Here is a 21,976-nt window from a genome sequence, read left to right as displayed (position 1 = left end):
ATGCAATCATGTTTATGCATTTTTCTGCTGGTAAAGCGAAATCTTGCAAGTAGACATTTGTCTAAAACACACTGCTAAATTCCTAGGTTTTTAAGCCCTCAATTCACCTTACCTTTGTGTGTCCCTCTCCCCTGCTTTGCCTCTTTCTTTTCCATACTTCTGTAGACTTTTTTTCCCCATCTCTTTACAGGAATTTGATTTCCTGGGAAGCTCCTATCTCACTTTAATTATTGAACCCAATTTCATTAAAACTACAGTAATATCTAAAGCATCTTTTACTTGCAGCTTTCTCCACCAGCACTTTCTCAGCTATACCATCTAATTTTTTGTCAGTTTTCAAAACATTTTTGTGCTTCTTTTCACATTGTCCCTTACTTGTGACTCATCCTCTACACTGAGATGTAAAGCCATTTTCCTCTCAGTCTTTAGGACTGCTGCTGTCTAATAATATCGACATATGGTTGAAGAATAGGTGGAGTTATCTGCTTCTTATTGTATCCATTTGTGAGAGTGCAATGTAAGTGAACATTCTTTATTAAGGTCACGATTGCTATTCTTACATTCTGTATAAATTCTTTCTCCTCCTAGATTTTTGGGAGCAAAAGGCAATGTTGTAAATATTTGTAAAACAACCAGTATAAAGTGAGTTTGATTGTAGGAGGTAGCTCTAATTCCATTGTATCAGAAACAGTGGTCCCTCCCCTCCATGTCAAATTGCATTTTGCTGCCTTACAGAGAAGATAATTATCAGAGTGAATGTTAATATTTACCCGTAATTGGTTTATGGGTGGTATAGTTCTTTTGCTTCTCCTGCTATTGATTTTAATGGAAATTATGTGTTCTTTACTTTCTGCATCATCCTCTACTTGGTGGAGGCCGCATGAAGTTATTTCTTCTCCTGTTTCTCAGGAGTTTTGGCCAATGTTCCTGTAGTTCATGAGAGGGAGGGGAATGAAATTAATGCAGGAGCGCAGGCCCTTGTATTTTTTTCCCTGTGCTTCAATTTAAAGCAGTGGTGATTCTCTCTGCCACATCACTCCCTCAGGTGCTGCCATTCTTGAACTGGAAGCTTAGCCCTCACCCTGAAGAATTTCATTGTCAAGGAGAAGTGTGGGGGTTCTCCCATGAAGAATTTTAATCACCCTGTCTGTAGCCCTTTTGAAGGAGGCACAATAGTTCCTATAGTAACTACTACAGTGTGGGAGAAAGGCCAGTGCTCCCTCCCCCAGCCACAGATGGAGAACTGTCTTTGCTTAGATGACTGGAAATTCTTGCACAGCAAAGACTTCGTCCTTCACAGTGAAAAGAAAAATTTCTGAAATAAACTTTTAAAATGAGAAACAGTGCTAGTTGAGTTATCGAGTAGAGGATGTAAAAATCTTGAATACGCTTCTTTTTAAGGTGTGTTTAACTTTCATTCTTGGGGTTTTTAATTTGAAGAAGTGCAGAAAATAATAAAGAGACATTTAGGACCTAAGAAATCTTGTCTCCTCCTCCCACTCTACCCTGTCCCCACCCCCTCAAAGAACAAATCCTGTGGGAAGGAGCAGACCTATAAACCAGATGAAAATAATTGAGAAAAGAAAAGGAATAGCCTCATAAAATAGATGAAAACTTACACTAAGGCAGCAATTTATTTAGGTTCTTTTTTCCGTTCACTTTGTATCTTTTAAGGGGAGGACGTACATGTCTTCAAATCCATTGATTGCAGTCCAGTTAGCAATGATATACTACTTTCTGCTTTTTCGACATTTTAATTTGATCAGTTTTAAGTTATTGAAACAATAAAGCTATTAAAAAAGTTTAAAAGTATTAAGCAACTTGAATTTGAAAAAAAATTTTACTAACCATTCTTTTAATACCTGGAGCTTCTGATGAAGCATCATATATTAACTACTGGTAATAGTAAAATACGCCTGTGATTGTGTTACATAACATTTTTTTTAATTAACTATTACATTCTTGATATCTACTTAGTTATTCCATGAAAAGTTTTGGTTTACTTTCTCAACCTTGGATTCCCCGGTAATGAATACATGCTCTGTACCAGTGACCAGAAGATGGACATCTAGAATAATAGGCATTTGTGTACACAAAAAATAGATTTGAAGTGCCATTGTTAGCTTTGTAAGTTGATTATCATATATTGCATTATGCATCTTACATGTAGTCCTTTGTGACAAATTTGTTCTGATACTTTATTGCTGTGATACTTAGTTGGTAATGGCACAGCATTAATGATTCCCATAGCTTTACTAAACCAAGATAAAATACCTTTCCACATATGTTGCAGCTCCATCGGAGATTTATTTCTTCTTCCCATCTGTGAAGGTGGATAAGAGACCTAAATTTTGGATTATATGATAGCTTATCATGAGGTAGACTGGTGACATCATTTAATCTCTTTGGATACCCTTTCCAAATCAGAGGGCAACGTCTCTGCTTACATCATGCTGATTGCCTATTATTCATCTCACTTTAGATCAGGATCTGAATACATATCACCTATGCCTTATTTCCTCAACATATGTGTTAGGCAGAGGAGTTCACTTTTGCTGTAGACTTCCTTCAAAACTCAGAATCAGTCATAAATGGGATAGCAAGGAACAGTCAATGGGAAAAAAAAAACCATGTCCATCACAAGGTATTAAATATGAAGTAAAAAAATTAATTAAAAAAGTTTTTGTGGATGTTAGCATACATAAATACTAGCCTATCTTTCTGAACCTAATGTTGGTTACACTTTGTCCTTCCCTGGCATTTCATCTTCTGTTGTTCAGTTTAGCCTCCCAGTCACTGTCCCTGTTTTTTCTAAAACACAGCTTTTAAGCATTTCCCAATTACTTGTTATGTCTAACAGGAAAGCACCAGAGTTTTAAGATGACATCTCAAGTCTTCTTATAAAACTACCCTGATTATCATGTTCACCTGCATTCTTCTTTTGTGAGCATTTGGGGTTGTTCCTAGAAAGAATAAAAGATAATTTTTTGTGTAGAAATTATATTGTAATTTCTATAGACCTTTTTTTTCTACTTTGCAACAAAAAACGTTAAATTCTGGAAAAGAATACTTAAAAGATTATAGCCACACTCATGCTGTGAACTCCTTTGCACATATAGTCATCTGAGACAATTCAGACAGTTCTACTTCTTATGCTCTCTCATCTGAAGTAATCATGTATTTTGTGGATACCTATGGGGAGAAATATTAGCCAACCCTATGTGAAGCTTCTTTGCAATTAGCCTGATATGTTTACAGATTTTGTGAATAAAACAGATAGTGTTATTTTTGGTGGGGTATTTATAAACCTTCATATTTATGTAGATCTGCTCAGGCTTTGCTAATTAAAGCAAAAGTCTGACTTTATTGGCAGTCATAATTAGAGCTCTTGAAGATCAAAAAAGTGAAACATGGATTCTGGTTTTTTGTAATTATTCAGACCGCAGGTTACCTAAAAGGGTGTAGCAGGATGGCCTTCTGTCCACTTCTGCTTCCAAGCATGCAGAAAGGTGCCACACAGAACAGTCGACAAAATGAAATATGAAAATAAAGATTTCTAAGCTAATTGAGAAAAAGCCTTTATAAGGAAATAATAGTCCGGAGGAATTAATTAAAAACTTCAGTATAGTTTTTCAAACTATTATCAAAGCGACAGAATTTAAAAACTCTTCGTCTGAATTTTACCTAGGTGAAATGTGTCATGCAAAGTGTCACAAAAGTATTTTAGGGGAAATTATTATTGTGCTGGTGATATGTGCTTTTTTCACTCCTGGTGATCAAGGAGTACTGCTTCTGCTTAATTAGAACTCTGTCTTCACTAGTAGAAAGTCACAGTGAACATCGGTCTTTGGTCATTCTGTGCTCCAGTAGCTTAGAAGTGAGTTTAAGATGAAATCCTCTCTCTTCAGGATGCATGGAAATCTTTTTTAGGCAGTCTACATTTTTCTTTTCCATAGTTTCCCACTCTTCCTAGCACAATTGCAAATGCTCTTGAGATTGCATTAAGCATGCTTAGACTGCCCCCAAGACACACTGAAAGAGATGTGGTTCTTCCTTCACCTCATGCATAGCCAGATTAGTCATTGAGGGAAGAAATTCAAAGAGGAATTAGTGAGCAGTTAGAATTTTTTCCTTGTTAATAGCTTGTTATGGAATAATCCTATGCCAGGAATAGACATGTCAGTTGGGATAGGAAAAGTCATGGTCCAGTGCCATGGAAAGTAAAAGATTTTAGTAGACAGATTGCTCTGCTCCAGCATTACAGAGAGCATGTGAGAAAACAATTTTTCTACATTCTTGTCACTATTAACAGGCAATATTTAACACAAATATTGGTTCAGTCAACTTTTTGATTAACCACAATTGTGTATTCAAACGTTAAAATTTGCCAATTAAATTTAGAAAATACAAAATGTGACCACATGTGAAAAGCCTACTTAGAGAAATTTGTTCATAGCACTAAAATAGGAGAAGCTTGGAAGAAGAATTTAACCTGGGTTTGGAATTTGTTTCCTTTGTGACTCCTGTTGCAGTTTGGCACACATGCTTCAGCCTCTCCACATCTTAATTTCCCTGCTTCCTGTTACTCAAAAGAATAAGTTTATTTGATGCTTGCAGTACTTTGTTTCTGTAAAGAGTCTGCATTTAAAAATGAATCCACAGTTAAAAAAAAAAAAAAAGCATCCAGATCTTTAGGTGTGTGAAGGTTATTGAGCTACTTTGATTTATAGACGTTGTGATATAAATCCTAAATGCCTTGCTTTCCAAGATTTCTGTGAGCAGCTGAGCTGTGGCTGCTGATGGTTCCATCCACAGAGTGAGAGATTTAGAGATGACTGGCTGGGGCTTGTGTGATGGAAGCCAGTTCAGTATTTATAGTTTATGTCTTGAAATTTTAGAATAAAATAACATCATGGCTTGTTTCAATCTATGTCTTACTTTCATCTATTGTCATGCCAACAATCCATTTAGTGCAAATAAGAGGCTTTGTGCTGTGATTAGATTGTGTGATTGCTATGTTTTTGAAAGGTATCGATGTGATATGCATTTGTATACCCAAAATGGTGTATTTCTTCTGATGCAGATAGGTGTCAAGAAATCCCGAAAGCTCCAATAAGTAAAATAATGAAGCAATGAAATCAGAAGATCAAATAAAATAAGTTTGTTTCCCTTATTCTAGATTTATCTCAATATTCTTGTCTCATTCCTCAAAATGTGAAGAATGATAGGGAAATGAATGAAATACAGAAAGTGCATATTTAAAATCTATTTAGTTGCCAAAAAAGAGTTGCAGTATGGCTACCAGAAGCATAATGGTTTTGTGTTTAACATATTTATGCTGGTTGTAAAATTAGGAACTGCCATGACAACCCCACATCACTTGAGTAAGTGCAAGACACATAAATCAAAGAGTTCTACTGATATAAAAATGTCAACTGAATGGCATGAAAATACGTGTTTGTCTACGTGTGTACCAGCTACTAGGACACAGGCATCGACAGAAAATTTAATTGATAATTTTAAAGCTAATATTTGGCCCTCTCATGTTTTCTAGTTAGCTCACTGACCTTGAAGTGTTTTCATTTGAACTATAGAACTGAGAGTGTCCCAAGTATGAAAAACTTATGACTTATGTGTAAATATAATTTTAAGTTAAAAATACTGTTTTAAAACAAATGTTGCACTGTGTTCGTGCACTTTATTCAAGTTACGATACTCACATGCTAAAAAACCTGCAGCGATTAACATAATAGAACTGGAAGTTATATTCAATAATGTAATGGATACACTTTAAGATGCTAGGGGATTGTAAAGGAAGGATACAGGGCAGGAAACAGAAAATTAATCAGAAGACAAATTCAAAATGGTGATGTGTTCAGGTAATATGTGGAAAATATAAAACAATCCGGCTTGAAGAATGAAAGGACCTAAAGGATTTCTGGGAGATTTTGTGGGTTTTTTGGGTTTGCAATGCTCTTATGAACACTACTCTGAAGCAATGGCTAGCAGGCCAAAACTGACTTTCCTTTTCATTTCTGGTAGATTATAAATGAAATGACCATACAAAGCACAGTTACTAAGTGATAGAAATCATAATGGGAATACTGATAATCCTTACAGTGCTATATGTTTTGTTTAGTCCCATAATGAAAGCTAAAGTTTCAGAAACACAGGTACAACTCCAGTTTAAGTAAATATTTGATAATGTATCTGGAGGCAGAGTAAGGACAAAAGAAGGATCATCTTTAAGTCTGTTTGCAAAAAGGAAAGTTAAAAGCTTCTAAGTTGCTAGAAAATTTAATATGCTGTTATTTTTTTCATTCAGTAAGCATTGGCGTCTGTAGTAGTCATCTCTACAGCTATAGAAAAAGTGAGACAATGCAAAGAGAAGCAAAATGATTTAGAATCAGGAGGCTGAGATAGAACAATGTAAGACAAAGTATCTAAAACTTGTGAAAGAATAATGTTATGCTGATGTGTCTGGTCAGTCACTGTACTAACTCAAGTTAAATAAAAGTACAGCAGTTGGTCTGCTACAAACTTTAGTTGCAATGTAAAGCAGAAGACTCGAAGAAGACTTTTTCTGTTAAGATGTTAGCATCTATGTCCTTGAATACCTTCAGAGAAAAGAGTAGGACTTAGAAAATACTGGCTCTACAGCAGTCACCATTTGTAATTATGAGCTATTTTCTGAATCTATTAGCAATGAAGCCACCTGTTTGCCCAGCATAAATAGCTTAGAATTTCCTGCAAGGAAATTATCTGAAGCATCAATAAGGAATTATATTACATTTTTAGGTCAATATGACTATCATTACTTGACATTTATCTTTTCTTATTGATATCATGCTTGGCAGACAGTATCATAGAAGACTAAGAAATGGTTGCTCTGATTTTGTTTTCCTCGATGTTAAATTAGCCTGTTCAATAATGGCAGTCATCCTTCCTGCTTGTTTTAGTGGATCCTTGGTGTTTCGTTTTTCTTATCATGCGTTGTAAAGAGAGCAATGCATGAAGATTCTCTAGTGCTGTGATGATTCCAGAGGCAATAGACCATCCGGATCTTGGATGTAAATGTTGTACACCCTTCAAAAGATCATAGAATGAACTTCACCTCTTCTCTTTGCTATGTCTGTGCCTGAATCTGGCACTAGCCAGAAAAGGAAGGGGACACTCCTGCAGCCCTGTGCCCTCTTCTCCGTGCTCGGGCTTTCTCTGCTTGTGTGGCAAAGACAGCTGAGACAGAAGATGAAACCTTTAGCTTGCAGAGTATGCCTACATTTGGTTAGACTCAGACTCAATTGCTGGCTTTGCATTCCTGGCATAGAGAGTTTAACAAAATATTGGGTTTATGATTTCTCAGCCTTTTTTTGTAGTCACTGCTGCCTTTGAAGCATAACTCCCTATTATTTGGTTTGTTCTTTTAAACTGTGTAATTTAAATATAGAAGCTGAAGTTTCAAGTACCTCTTTCAGCAACTAACAGGGATATCTGAGACACTACAATACTCCCCTGTGCTTAGCAATAACTTTGATATGTCAGATGTGATTACAGATGTTGTTGACTTTTTAATGTTGTGTTTACTTCCTTTCAGTTCCAAATAAAATAAAAAACATGTTCAGATAGATCTCTCATATCTTCCTAATTCCTGAGTGATATTTAGTTCTCATCCCCACATTTCAAAGTGTTTACATTACGTGTAGCCTATTTTTCAATAGGTTTTTTTTACTAAATTCTGCATGCTGTCATCACCATGTACAAAAATATCTTTTATAGGGACTTGGGATACATTTGGGTAAACTATTCACTTCCTGAGTTCTTGGATATTTAAAGAACTTTTTTTGTAAAAAAAAAAAAATATTTTATCCTTCAAATTTGAGTCATTGAAAGTTATGTACCAATTTTATTTACTGTATGCAAGGCAAATTTGAAATTAACACTGGTGTATAAAATGCAAAACATTTAAATAGCTAATGTCAAATGGCGTGATCAGAAGCGTGTTAGAAATTAATGTGCAGACCTTGCAACATAACTGTTTTTTATTCAGTTATAGGTGCCCAGCGCAGGAGAAGTCCCAGTGCCCTTGCCATTGAAGTATTTGAATCACATTTGGGAAGTCATATTTTACAGGTAAAAAAATGGCTTTTCCAACAAAAAGCAAAACAACTAGCTAGTCATATTTTTGCCAAAAATTTGAATGGTATTGTTGTCAGCACTTATATTAATGAGGTTTTTTTTTTAAAGCTCATATTTCATTCTTTTTAGAAAGTCTGTGATTAGTAGAATGTTAATGAGAAGGGAGAGCAAGTATTATTTAACTGAATCACAATATTTTCTTGTTCAGAACTGTGCAGTAGGTGTTTGCTCACAGAATGCCTTTTGTATTCGTACGTATGTGTGCACAAAAAAGTATTTTGTGTTGGTGATTTGGCTTGCCTTATGAATCATGTATAGATTTAGGGTTTTTTTTCCCCCCACTTTGGTTAATGAGCACTGCTTTCCTCCCTGATATCGCAGTTGTCACAATTATGTATCACAAATTTGCAACAATTTGAAGAGAGGAAAAAAATGAACAGCAGCAATGCTCTTTGGTCTCCTTAGCTATGAGATAAAAACTCATCTGATATTTGTCAAAGAATTTAGTCACAATGTACAAGTCATAATACTCCAGGAAGACTAAATTGAAAAACAGTGACCTGGTGGAAACATTCTTATGCATGTTTTGTTTTGTCGGGGTTGCTACAGCCTTTCGTAGGTTGTGGTAATCAAATGTGGAGCAGTTAAGAACAAAGTGTGATGTGTTTTGTCAGCACAGTAAAACCCCAGCACTACAAAAATAAAAACCATGTGGTCTTTTCGAAGTGCGGCACTGAATAACTACTCCTATTTAACAATGTACACAACTTCTCCATGCAAATATATTGCTTGGTGTATTATCTTTTGAGAGGTATGAAAAAGGTAAATTAGGATATTATCATGAGAAATATTCCACTTAATTTGAAATGATTGAGAGCTATCTCTCTGTACTACCTCAGCTGTGGCATTCAAAAGCACTATGGATGATATCAGATTTTTCACATCTTTATAAAGCAACTAAATATAGAATAGCAACAAAGATCATTTTAGGAAAACATGAAATTAACTAGTAGAATGAATTTACCTTTGTAACAAAAATAATGAATGATTTACTTAGTTGTACACTCTTGGCAGAGGTCTAGGTCAAGTTTTTGATTCTGTAAGCAAATAATTCTGTTAAAGTTACTGTATCCAAGATATGTACACCAGTACCTACAGTTCTGTGTTTGCATGTTAGACAGAAACACTGTTATGCTGTCTCATAAATATAGAAAAAATGAAGAAATAGCAGTTTTGTGATATATCAGTTGAAGTTATTTGTCAGTGTGTTGTTTTGAGTAAGCAAGCATGTGCTATATATCCTAAAGCTACACTTTTTACAATATCAATTATAAGAAATATCACGATAAAACCTAATTGACACTGGTTTATATACATTCCTTAAGTATTGGGTATGACACTTTATGAATGAAAACGAAAAAACCTAGGATGCCACTTAGAAATCGGTATGGCATTTGACTATTTCACTTATTCCAAATTAAAACAATTGGTGATTTTATTACTTACTTAAGCTAGATTCCCCCTTTTTTTTTTTTTTACTTATATGTGATAAGTTAAGGTGTCTTCAGGATCTAACTTTATCATAGTACTAGTGAAAACAAACAAACAAAAAAAGCGAACCTGTATTGCACTTGCACCTATAACTGAGGATTTTCAGTCAAAATTACCATCAGCATCATATTGAATATCTGTTGAGGAGTGGCCTTTTCAGAGAGGGTGGTGCTTTCACCAAATTACTCCCATTAATCTCTCAATTGATAATAGAAAGTTCCGCTCTGACATTTAAAATAAAATAGACTGTTGATGATGGATAAAGGACAAAATGAATTAATAACGGTGGCAAGTTTATCATGATATGTTAAAATCTTGTCTGTCTTTAGCAGAGTAATCAACACTTGGAGGGAAAGTCTAGTTCATGCATTCAAATGCACCACTTTTAACAGATCTGAATGAATTTCAAAGGACCGCCTTGTGATCTTATAGGCAAAAAGATAATCTCCAGAAGACACAATGATTTGTAAAACAGCAATCCTGTGGTGGAATACTGCTCTAACAAGTTCTAATTTACTTTGCTGCTCTGAGAAATTATTTTCAAAGCAGTATTGTGATAAGTATTGTTTGCAAGTGAAGTAAACAACCTTGATTATACCTTGGGAATACCTGTATTTGATTTCAGAGTCTGCTATCTGAGGAAGTTGAATTAATAGTTAGTTCATTTAATCTCTTTTGCTATTAATATTTTGAAGACTGGGTTAAGTGTAAGCTCAGAAATTAAGGAGCCTCTCTAATCCTTCTAATATTTTGATACTTCAAAGTTTATTGACAGACACAGGAGAAGCATAATACAGTATGTTTAAAAAGAGTGGATATAGTTTATTTGTAGCGATGTTGTAAAAACAGAAATGGAGGTGCATCTTGTGAAATTTTTTATCTTGATTCTACGAGTAAGTAGTGTCAGTTAGTCGTGTCAAAAAAATTCTAAGCCACAGGCGATCGCTGTATATCATGCTGAAGAGATTCCCATAGTAGGTTTGAAGACAAAGACACTATCCCCTATGTTCTTGTGAGGAAAAAAGACACCACAAAACAAGATTGCTCAAACCCTATTATATCAGAATCTTCACATCAGGGCAAAAAGTCTTTTAAATATTTTCCAAGTAAAATTATCTGAATGATGATCAGTAGAAATGCATGTAATAAAGAAGAAAAATATAGAATGTTAATATGGTGATTAATTCTTTTAAAGATTTTTGATTTACCCAACTGTGTGCTTTCTTCTACATTCTTCTGAAAAGTGGTGTTATAATGAAAATATACTTCAGTAAAGACATCTTCAGGTTTACATTTCTGTATGTATGGTTTGTATTTGTTTGTTAAATTAATCTAGTAAAAATATTACTTCTGGTACCAACTATTCAAAAATTTGTCTGCAACTGGTTGTAAAAATTAGCAAGACTATCAGTATTTTTAGGGCCCCTGGATTTTTTTCAGTAACATCATTGCTATTGAGAAGGTGTGGAAAAGGGTCAGTAACCCCATATTCTTCGTATAATCAGGAATGATCAGGAAATGTAGAACTAAATATAGAGAAAAGGGAAAGTTAGTGAATATATTTGCATATGCAAATTAGCTTAATTGATACTGCTTGCCTCTACAGGGATTTTTCATTACAAACTGGAGTGCTACATTGTTCAGCTCATATTGAGTAATTTAGTAACTAATGAGACCAGTTTGCACTAATTTGCATATGATAAATGAGCTTAATTGCAGTAAATAACTTGGAGGCATAATTACTTAATTTTCCTGTGTTGCATGGCTTTTAAGTTCACGTATGAACAACTCAAGATAATTTTGCATATTTAAATTAGTTGCTTTTAAAATTCTTGAACAAAAAAGAACACACCTTACAATTTGAACTGTAAGACAATTAAAAGTAAACTGTACAGTATTTTCAAGTAAAATTTAATATTTTCAAAAAATATATATTTCTTCCTTTAAAAATACCAATACCTTCTTGAAGAAGAAATATTTGGAATTAAACACACTGGAATAGTTTTAAAGTCAGAATAGGACAGAATGATGGTATTAGTAATAATAATAGAACTGTGTATCTGAACTGGAGTGGTACACATTTTGTATTCCTGCATACAAGAGTGATAACTTGAATAATTGCATTCTTTGCTTCAGCAGTGCCTATTCAACTGTTAAGAAACTGTAACACTTTCATATGGCATTATATTACTGTACACAATAACGTAGACACTAGTCGTCTTAAATTGTCTATAGTGTCCTACCTCTACCTAGTTTTGTATGAAGAAATCCTTAAATTGCAGTTATACTGGCAGTGTAACAAAGATGGCTCTTTTTTTCTCTTTGTTTTTCTTTTTTAAATTTTTTTCTTTTTTTTTTTTTTCGGTAGACATGGTCAATGGCGAGCACTGTCATGAATAAGCATTGTGATGGAGATTTCTACTAAAAAAAAAACCAAAACCAAACCCAAACAAACACCCCAAAAACCTTAAAATCAAAATAGATGAAAGATAAATTTCATTTCTGCTTTGTTCCTATAGTTGTTGGCCAGCTACTTGCCTGTTACATACTTTGGGTAGAATTAAACTACTGAACTAGACAGAGAAAAAAGCTCGAACACCCAACTACCAATCACATGAACAGTTCAGTCCTATGGCGAGATCTGTTGTGCACCCGTGATTTACAAGTGGATGAGAATCACCGAATTCTCCATCTGTTCCATAAAGGGGCCCACTTAACTTTTCTAGATGCTTTTCCTATGCCTTGTTGAACATTCTCGGAAATTTTATGAGATTCGCATTTCCCTTTTACTTTATATTGCACCTTTTTCTCCCATAAGAAAGTATTTTGTGATGAACAAAGATCTTTGTAATTGCAGTGTCAGATTCAATGAGGGGAAAAAAATCAGGTTCCTGTTAAGATCGAAGAAAAGACAGTCTCCATGCAAACATTCTGACCCTATAGGCTGTGTTCTTCATCACCTTGAGTCAAGAGCAAAAAGATACAAACCACTTAGTGTGGATGGAGCGGTCCACAATTCAGAGACGCTAGCTGTAGTGCGTGTGCAGTTGTGTGAAGCCCGATGACCCAGCAAAGTCATCTGTAGTATGCATAAGGACTTTAAGTTCCTCTTCACTTCCCAGCAGCCTCTGTATCAGCACAGACTTGGTCATGTAATGTAGTCCTATAATGGGAGCGGAGTTTGAGCTACTTGGAAGCTATGTATGGTCAAAATGCTGTAGTTTGGCTTTACTCCATGCAGTGGTCCCAGTGGTCCTACGCTTTCCATGAATGAAAGGTTGATATTTTGAAAACATACTTCATATCCTTTACACTCAGCTGGAAGCCTCAGCTTGTGGATGGAACTTCATGGAGATTTAATTGTGTCTTTACCTCCATCCTGTAGAGGAGCCACAGGTTATTAGACCCACTGATGTTACTCCAGCTTTTCTGTATTTAAAGTCAACAAACAAACCACCCACAGCCTGTGGATTTAAGAAGCCTGATGAATTGCTGGTATTGTAAATAATTGAAAGATGTCCTTCATTTTAATAGTTTTCTATTTTTTTAATGACTTTTATTAATGCATGCAGCACTGTAATAATAAGAGTAACATGAAACTGTAAAAATATATTCAGTATTTCAACATAGTATACTACTGTTCTTCAGAGTGGGTCACTCATTAATCGTGAGGTAAATATGTGGGATGAATGCAACACCTCTGGTTTCTAGTGAGTCATTCCAGGTGATGCCACTACCGTCTAGAGTAGCTCAGACTATATCTGGGTCACCAGGATTTTTTTCTGGAGCACGTCTGATAAGCTTATGTTTCCTAGGGAAAAAGGAAAATTAATAACAGTCTCTTCACTCCAAGTGAGCACTCAGACAGTCTTATCTTTGCAGGTAACTACTACCCCATCCGCCTGCACTCCTAAACTACAAGAAAATTGTGTCTATAATTGTATTGTAGAGACAAGTATTGTTAATATCTCAATAGTTACAAAAAAAATAAATACTTTTTCCCCATATTTAACCAGAAAAATTGGAAGTTGTTATGAAAATGGTTCCAAATTCTCCTGAAGTTAATGCTGCTTTATCATCTTTATAGGCCAATGGTATTCTATCAAGCTTGGCATACGTGAAAAGTGGAAAGAATTCACTGTACAATTTTTCCACAGAACTGGAAAGCAGCTCCGCGATGAATGGCCTGGGGGTCCTGGTGGACACGTTAACCATGAGTCAGCCATGTGCCTTTGTGGCCAAGGCCAATGGTATCCTGGGGTACATTAGGAAAAGTGTGACCAGCAGGTCAAGAGAGATTATCTTCACCCTCTACTCTGCCCTGGTGAGGCCACATCTAGAGCAGTGTGCCAAATTCTGAGCTCCCCAGTTGAAACAAGACAAGGAATTACTGAGGAGAGTCCAGCAGGGAGCATCTTTCTTAGGAGGAAAGGCTCAGAGAGCTGGGTCTGTTCAGCCTGGAGAAAACTGGGAGAGGATCTTATTTATGCTTATAAATATCTTAAGGATGTGTGTCAACAGGATGGGACCAGACTCCTTTCAGTGGTGTCCAACGATAGGATGAGGGGCAACAGGCACAAACTGAAACATAGGAGGTTGCATTCGAATATGAGGAGAAACTTCTTTACCTTGAGGGTGACAGAGCCCTGGAGCAGGCTGCCCACGGAGGCTGTGGAGTCTCCTTCTCTGGAGACATTCAAAACCTGCCTGGACACATTCCTGTGTGATCTGCTCTGGGTGAAACTGCTTTAGCAGATGGATTGGACTAGATGATCTCCAGAAGTCCCTTCCAACCCCAACCATTCTGTAATTCTGTGTGATTCACTACAATATTTAGTCATGTTTGGAAGATGTTGGTATTTACCTATAAGAACTAGATTAGAATATAACAAAACAGTGACACTATTCATTTCTTCTGAAAACATCTTGCTGGAGAGCATGCAGGTGAAGTTTTCTATACGTTGTAAATACGCACGTTCAGTAGACAACCAGTTTAGATCGTGTAAAACCTGTGAATCTTTTTTGTTAAGGCAAAGTAGAGGTTAGTGAACAGAGTAAGTTATTTACATTTTTGCAGTAATGAACAATAGTGGATGAAGGTGCAAGAGTTGCACACAATTAACAGCATTATGGAGAAACAGAAGTTTCTCCTGTAGTGAAAACAGGTACTAGTACTTTGCACTTTAAGCACACTGTGAGGAATTAAAATAGGCCAAACAATATGGATAATCATAATTCGAAAAGGGATAAATATAATTGAACAAGAAAATACATGTCTCAAAAATTTCTCTTCCCCCACAAATGTTTGAGTATTTTAAAACTTTGGGATGTTTTAATTAGATATAAATAGTAGAGAAACAAGTGCAAGTTGACAGTAAGTTTAGAAGTAGTTCTGTGGCTGGCTAGGCTATAGCTGAGTGGAAATCTCGTTTTTTCCAATATTTGAATTATTACAGGGAGCCCCATCTGAAAAGAAAACGAAAAAAAAGTGGGAAAATAGACAGGAAAGTGTTGGAGTGCTGTAAAATATTAGTGAGAAAAATTATCTTCTGATTTGTTACTTTCAGTCGCTCTGAGTATTACATAATGAGGTTATCTCTGTATAACACTACTCAGCACAGAAATAGTGACACGAGACTAAAGGTGAGGAAGCAGCGCATGGTAGTGCTGATGGAGGGTTTTTCCAGGCTGCAAAAGGTGTTAGCAGAAAAGACTTCTACTGGCCTGGAGATTTCTGAAGGGCAGTTGCTAATGATGATGTCAGTGGTGCATTTTGTGAGGATGAAGGAGACCACTCAGCTTCTGACAATCTGCCTTGGGTTTAAAGGGATAGACTACCAGCTGACCTCTTTTAGAATGTGTCAAAAGCCTGCAAAAAGAGGAGAATGTGAAAAAGCTGACAAAACTGAGGATATGTTGGAGAGCATAGATCTGTGCTGTCTGGAAGTAAAGATTTTTGGGATGAAGTACAGGTTAAGTTATGAGTCAGTAGCCAAAAATAAAGTGGCAGTGAAGAGAGCAATTAAGAGGAAATAGTTGTTGCATATCAAACCATGCAGCAGTCTATAAGGCACACGTGTAGACTTTGTATATTTACTGCTAAATCTGAACTTCAGTTTCATTGTACAGTCAGTACAGTTTTCATCCTGAGACTGACATCCAGAGCATTCAGGTTCAAAACCAAGGGGGCACCAGTTGCTCTTAACAAAGTGCGATCCAGAAATTTAATACACTAAGGGAGAAAAACAGGCAATCTACATCTCTATCCAAAATCAAAAGTGTTCTGTTTGCAACCATGTTTTATCTAGAAAAACTGACAATTATATAAAGTTTATATTCATAATTCAGAAACAGTGTGATAACAATAATAAATTGGGTGCTGTAATGCCTTAGTATAAACTGAACAAAAATGATGGATTTATGAATAACAAATGGTAGTATATGCACAGAAGGGGGAGTACAACCTTCTAAAAAAAGGCAGTTTCTAAGTGGACAGGACCAAGGAAAATAATCTGGATTATTTTAAGTACGTTAAATTAGGAACAAAATCTTAAAAAATTGAACAAGGCAGGAGAATGTCAGGATATACTAAGTGTTATATTGAGAAAAAGAGAGAAAGACACCAATCTACTTGGAAACAGTAATTTGGGGTGACATAAAATGTCCAGTTATTAACTGCTCAAACACCTCACCCAAACACAGTTTAACGGCAGGGAAACAGTGTAAATGCTGATATGTTGTGAAAAGAACCATAGGTCTCTGAGAAGAAAAGATTAGTATCTTGCTTTGCAGTGTGCCTTTCCAGGGATAAGACATCTCCAGTAGCAGTTTCCTCTTTATGAATTAAGGATAGATGCTATTTCATCCTTCTGCAGCTAAATGTATAATCTGCATAAGAATCTGTTTGGGTTTGATCAGCAGTCTCTCCTCAAGTACTCTGTGGACTGATAGTCTTTTCAGAAAATCATCCATCCTCTTGTAGTAGAAGGGTAAACTCTTATACCTGATGTTAATTTATTTAGAACTTTACAAGTCTCATCATGCATTTTATACTAGTGTGATTCAAAGTAATATGTATTTGAAGCTGAAAGCAGGCAGAAAAAAATGCTCTAATAGGAATTTTAATGTTGTGGACCTCTGTTCGCTGCTGGATGCTCTTTTGCACTTTAACGTGTAAATGCCACTGAATGCTATGACATGGCTCTGGTTTTACACCTGTTTAAATTACAACAGAGGTTTGCCTGATACATGGCACATTTCTAAAAAGGCCTGGGAACAAAGGCTAGATTGGAATCTGAAAAGGTTAAAGGAGTTGCACAGACAGCACTGTTACAAGGGACATCTCAGGTCCATTAGCTGGAACACAGAGCAAGAGGATTTCTTGGGTTCAGGAGAATCAAAAGGTGCTAATTTGCATCTTCCAATTTGTCCCAGTCACAGTAAGTGTGTCAGATTGACTCCATGAGGGCAGGGCTTTCAATCTGGAGTTATGGCAAAGGTAAAGTGTCCAAGCCGTTGCTGCCCCAGGGGTTATATGCTGTGAAAGGAGACTGAGGGAGGGGTGGGAAATAGCAAATTGTTTTGCAATCGGGGCTTGAAGCAGTGCACTTACACCTGCATTTTATATGGCAGCTATATATAAAAGTGTGCAGTTTCATTTAATAAAGAAATATTTGATCTGAGGGGGACACAGCATACTGTAGTGTGTCATTTACTTCCTGAGAAAGTATTTGAAGAAAATGACATATCTCAGCACTGTTTGTTGACTGTTGTGGTGTTACCTGCTGAGCATTGTCATTTCCATAGTCAGTGGGCTGTATTGAATCAGACAGAGTGAATAGGTCATTAAAAGAAATAGACAACTTTCTGCAGCTGTAGATGCTGAAGAGGAATTTTTCTTCAGATACATCAACAAAACTCTATTTAATGGAGTCTACATTCAGTTATGATTTGGGGTTTAGCCCTGGTTTGCTCTGAAGGTGCCTTGAAAAGCATAGACAGCATAAACTAATGTGTGGGTTCGCCAGAAAGAATTATACCTTCTATAGTGTTTATAAAGACATAGGTGAGGACAATAAGTGTCCTGGTTTCAGAATGCCTTGTTTCTCTTTTTCAATCACGGCATTCATCAAGAAAAGGAAAAGCATGTTGATTTTATATAAATAAAAAAAAATGGGCAAAAGTATATTTCATGGCTATGCTGTGCAGGTTAACAGTGATATTTTTCTTTTCTTTCTTGAAAACATTGGTGACAGTTTCAAAGATGACTATATTCCTCATTTCAGGTCTTCTGAAAACAAAAATCACTAGAAATAGACTTCAAATATGCTTTATACTCCTCTGCAAAAGAAATGGAGGGCAGCACTAAATGCCCTCTTTTTCCACAGGAGCTGGCAAAGGGTAATGTTGGAGTCTCCATACAGAGAACCCTTAAATGGAGCATGGACAGTTGAAAATCATGTGATGCTTTTGTTTAAGTCTACTTTTAACTCTGAGTTATTTCAATGTATCAGCTATCTGCTAGTCACTTTTTCGTACTTGTTTTTTTTTTTCAACTGTGAGGTCTAACTAAATACAAAAATTAAATATTGACACGGAAGCTGTGTGTTTAGCCTTCCCCACTGCTATAGAAGCTGAAGCCCCAGATGCAGTTCTGTGTCCCCTAGATTTTACTTGGAAAGTGCAAGCACCTTTGCACAGACTTTAAAGCACATAGCGTTTAAGGGAATAAAAATATTGTTGAAATAAATGAGCCAGGCTTGTAGAGTACACTCTTGGTTCTGAAGTATATTTTCTCAAAAGTTGATTAAAAGTGGTTGTTTTCATTGGTTGCTGTTGAAATGTCACTGTATTAGAATTTCTACCTGTACGGAAAATAAAAAGGTAGTATGGAAAGAAATGACAACATTCCCAGAAGTGAGGTAACTATGTATAATTACATTGTATCACATTTTCTTTGGGAGACATTTAATAGGGTCACATAAGATGCCAATCAATGCTGAATTCTGTTTATGCAAAGCACCTAGCCAATGAATTGTTTTCTTCTTTCACGGTTTTTCCGTTTTAAGAAGAATAATATTTATATGTACCATTTTACGTTATTGTAAGACTATAGCTCTTTGACAGTGTCTGATTCAGTTCAGGTTCAACAAATTGTAAATTCTTTCCTAAATATTACAGGTAGTGATTTAAAGTGTGTATCTTTGCTTTACTTTGTACATAGTATTTGTTATTCTGTTCTTCCCTTCAATGTATCTTATGTTCTACATAAAGGTTTTAATCTTTATGCTTCATTGATTGTTTTTCTAGCACAGAGGTGGTGGACTTTCTGCCTTTCATGCACACTTTAAGGGGGAAAAAAAATCCATGATGGGTGTGTGTCTATGTCTAGAGTTCAAAGTCCTCACATTTCAAAAGGGGTCTACAGCAGAGAACAGGAATTGCTTCTCCAAGTCACCATTATGGAGAACACCTTCTTTGCTGTCGCAGCTGTCTCCCAGGCCATTGATAAAACCACTTTATTTACTTTCAAAAAAAATAATATTAGGCAAAAGTTTGGAGGTTTGTTTTTTGTTTTGTATTGGGGTTTTTTTGTTTGTTGTTTTTTTTTTTCCTCTTAACTGTATATAGTTTAGAAAGTGGGAAGAAGGAGGTTTATTTATGTAAACTATTCTGTCAGCAGAGAATTCTGGAAATAAAAAGTCCTCTGCTAACTCTGAGTATGCGAAGTTTGGAACTTTAAATAATGTCATTGAAAGACTATACTTCTGAGCTTGGTGTATCCCTTTTTTATTTTTGGGGGGTTTGTTTGGTGTGGTGGTGTTTTTAATTTTTTCATTCACATGTCTTAAACAGTAATGATCAAGGCAGATTTTTCATCCTTTACAAATTATGTAGTGAAGTAAGTCAAAGATAGAATATGATCCTCCCTTTGAAGGAAAAGGGTGAGATATTATTCTAAAAATAAATAATAGTTATCAAAATATATATTAGAAAGTAGGAAACAATTCAAATTTTCGAGGATATGATGTTGTATTGGTCTATAAAAAAAAATACCCAAACAATTCTTGTTTGTTTGTTTGTTTTTAAATTATTATTGAAAACAGAAGCTAATTGTCCTGAAAATGAAAGTTATTTTCCATGTTTTTATGTGCCTAATTTCTTGCAAGTAGCCATTTTTGTGTTGCAGTTGGCACACCAAAATAGATATTTTCAGTGGAACACCTATTTGTAGACTTGTAAAGCTGTGCCTGTGAAAGATGAAACCTGTATGTCTGCTGGCCTGCAGAAGGTGATCCACCTTCCTGTAGAAGGGCTGCTCTTGGCACTGGCTTTGGCATTGAGGGCCTTGTAGGGATTCTTATCTATCTACACAGGCCCCCGCACATTTGCATTTTAGGATGCACTAGTCCCTGTTAGGCTGGGCATGTGCTGTGGGAGAAGAAGGGGGTCACTTCATGTCTAGCCCTTGCACATTTAGGCTACTGACTTTTTACTGCCCCCCACATTTCCAGTGTTTGCCAATGGCTAATTAGCAGCATTTGGCATTCATTCTACAAAAGTTTCCCCAACTCCCAAACAGATTATTCCTGATGAAGGTATGAATTATTGACATGTAGAAGGCTTGGCAGGATGTGACTGTAGCTGCTATTGCCGAGTCTAGGAGTATGGATACCCTTAAGCCTTGCTCTAGAATGACATTCAACAACCTTCTTCATGGAAAGGCTGTGATTTTGGGAGACTCCGAATGTAAATTGAAAGTGGCCTTTCCTGTTTCTTACCTGAGGAGATGGTTAACATTTCTCAGTTTATGGGTATTATCAAGCTTTGCTCCCAAGTATTAGGGTGTTGTTGCATTCTTAAGTCAAAGGGAAAAAACTCGTACTATTTCAAAGGAACTAAGGAAAAACAGTTGCAACAGCACAGCACAGCATTTTACTTAAAATGCATTTTATTTTGTTCAGTGTTAAGAATGTGCCTGTCAAGGATGATACATGCAAATTTCTAAGTAGGTGTCAATGATATATTGGCAAATTTTTGCACTTTTTTTTTTTTTTTTTTTTAAACCGTATAGAGCTATTTAATGTGCTGTGTTTTTTCTCTTTGTAAAAATGTCTTTGTGGTGTCATCCAAGTCTTACACTTGCAATTCCTGGCAGTATATCTAGCAGTAAAAAATTGTTTAGGATTAAAAAGTAATGGATGGTATCAGCACAGCTCCTCATCCACTAGACAGGGAATGAACATTTACACATTTTACAAATTCACTGCACCTGCAAGATTTCATCATCTGTGCCTAAATCACCAGGAACAGTAGAAATACTGGAATTAGATGTGTAGTGGCATATGAAAGTATTAAGGGGTGCATACTATGGTCAGATAGTACTCCTTAATAGAGAGGAACCACTCGCTAATCCAAGAAACATGACTACAGGGCAGCAGCAGGCTGACCCGCAGCAGACAGACAATCGGGTTTATCAGCAGAGCAGCAGTAGAGCCATAGAAAGAAAGCTGACATCCAGATGCCAGTGATACGGGCATCCTACCCACACCTGGGCATATGGGACCTGCAGCTGTCAGTGTTACGCCAGCAGTTGGCTCCCAACCTTGAGCAGATTCTGCATTCCCGATGAGTGAGGGATCAGGGCCAGCACAGTCACTGCATGGATAAGCCAAGTCTTCTGAAGCAGTGCTGTTGTGTTTGAAAGGCGAATTTAGGTCGAAAGATGTCCTGTGAGATCGTATGAGGGCTCTTCCCATTCATGGCAAGATTGTGATGCCTGAGGTTTTTTCTTCTTATGCAGAAGTATAAAAAGCAGCAACACAGTGAGGAAATGACAGCATTTTTAAATGCCAAAAGAGAGGCATCCACCTGAAAGGACTGGAACTTACAAGTGTGTTTTCTAATGTGGAAAAGAATCTTCGTTAATATTTGCTTATTCATTTTCCTAAGAGAATTTGTGTGGGTTCTTAAGTCATTTGTGATCGCCAGAAACCCTGAAATAACTTCTCTTTGATAAAGGAGTTCTCTTCCTATACAGTCCCAGTTTTAAAACCCTGTGAAGGCTGAATCCATTCATGCCACACAGAGCAATGTCAGAGAGTAAGAAAATGCTGTGCCAGACATTGAGGGCTTCTGCCTCCCCACTCCCCCAATACTTTCTCCATCAGCAAAGTCCTTTATCTAATACTACTTTTCACTTGTATAAGCTAATGGGAGAGCTGCCTTTCAAAAAGTTTGAAATAGAAGTATTCATTTAAGAATGAACGCTCGGCACCAAGAAGCATCA

At 36.3% G+C, this 21,976-nt stretch overlaps 1 protein-coding gene across 1 annotated transcript in view; it reads left to right on the top strand.

Annotated features, from left to right (window-relative positions):
* Positions 1–21,976, top strand: part of NPAS3 (neuronal PAS domain protein 3) — a 614,489-nt gene that overhangs the window by 297,098 nt on the left and 295,415 nt on the right. Inside the window, exon 3 of the mRNA XM_065635927.1 lies at positions 8,048–8,130. Coding sequence (XP_065491999.1) covers positions 8,048–8,130 — 83 coding nt within the window. The remainder of the gene's footprint in view (positions 1–8,047; positions 8,131–21,976) is intronic.

The sequence above is a fragment of the Caloenas nicobarica genome, chromosome 5, assembly GCF_036013445.1.
Source record: "Caloenas nicobarica isolate bCalNic1 chromosome 5, bCalNic1.hap1, whole genome shotgun sequence".
Lineage (NCBI taxonomy): Eukaryota > Metazoa > Chordata > Aves > Columbiformes > Columbidae > Caloenas > Caloenas nicobarica.
The sequence above is the reverse complement of the archived record's forward strand: the minus strand, read 5'-3'. Positions and strand labels throughout refer to the sequence as shown.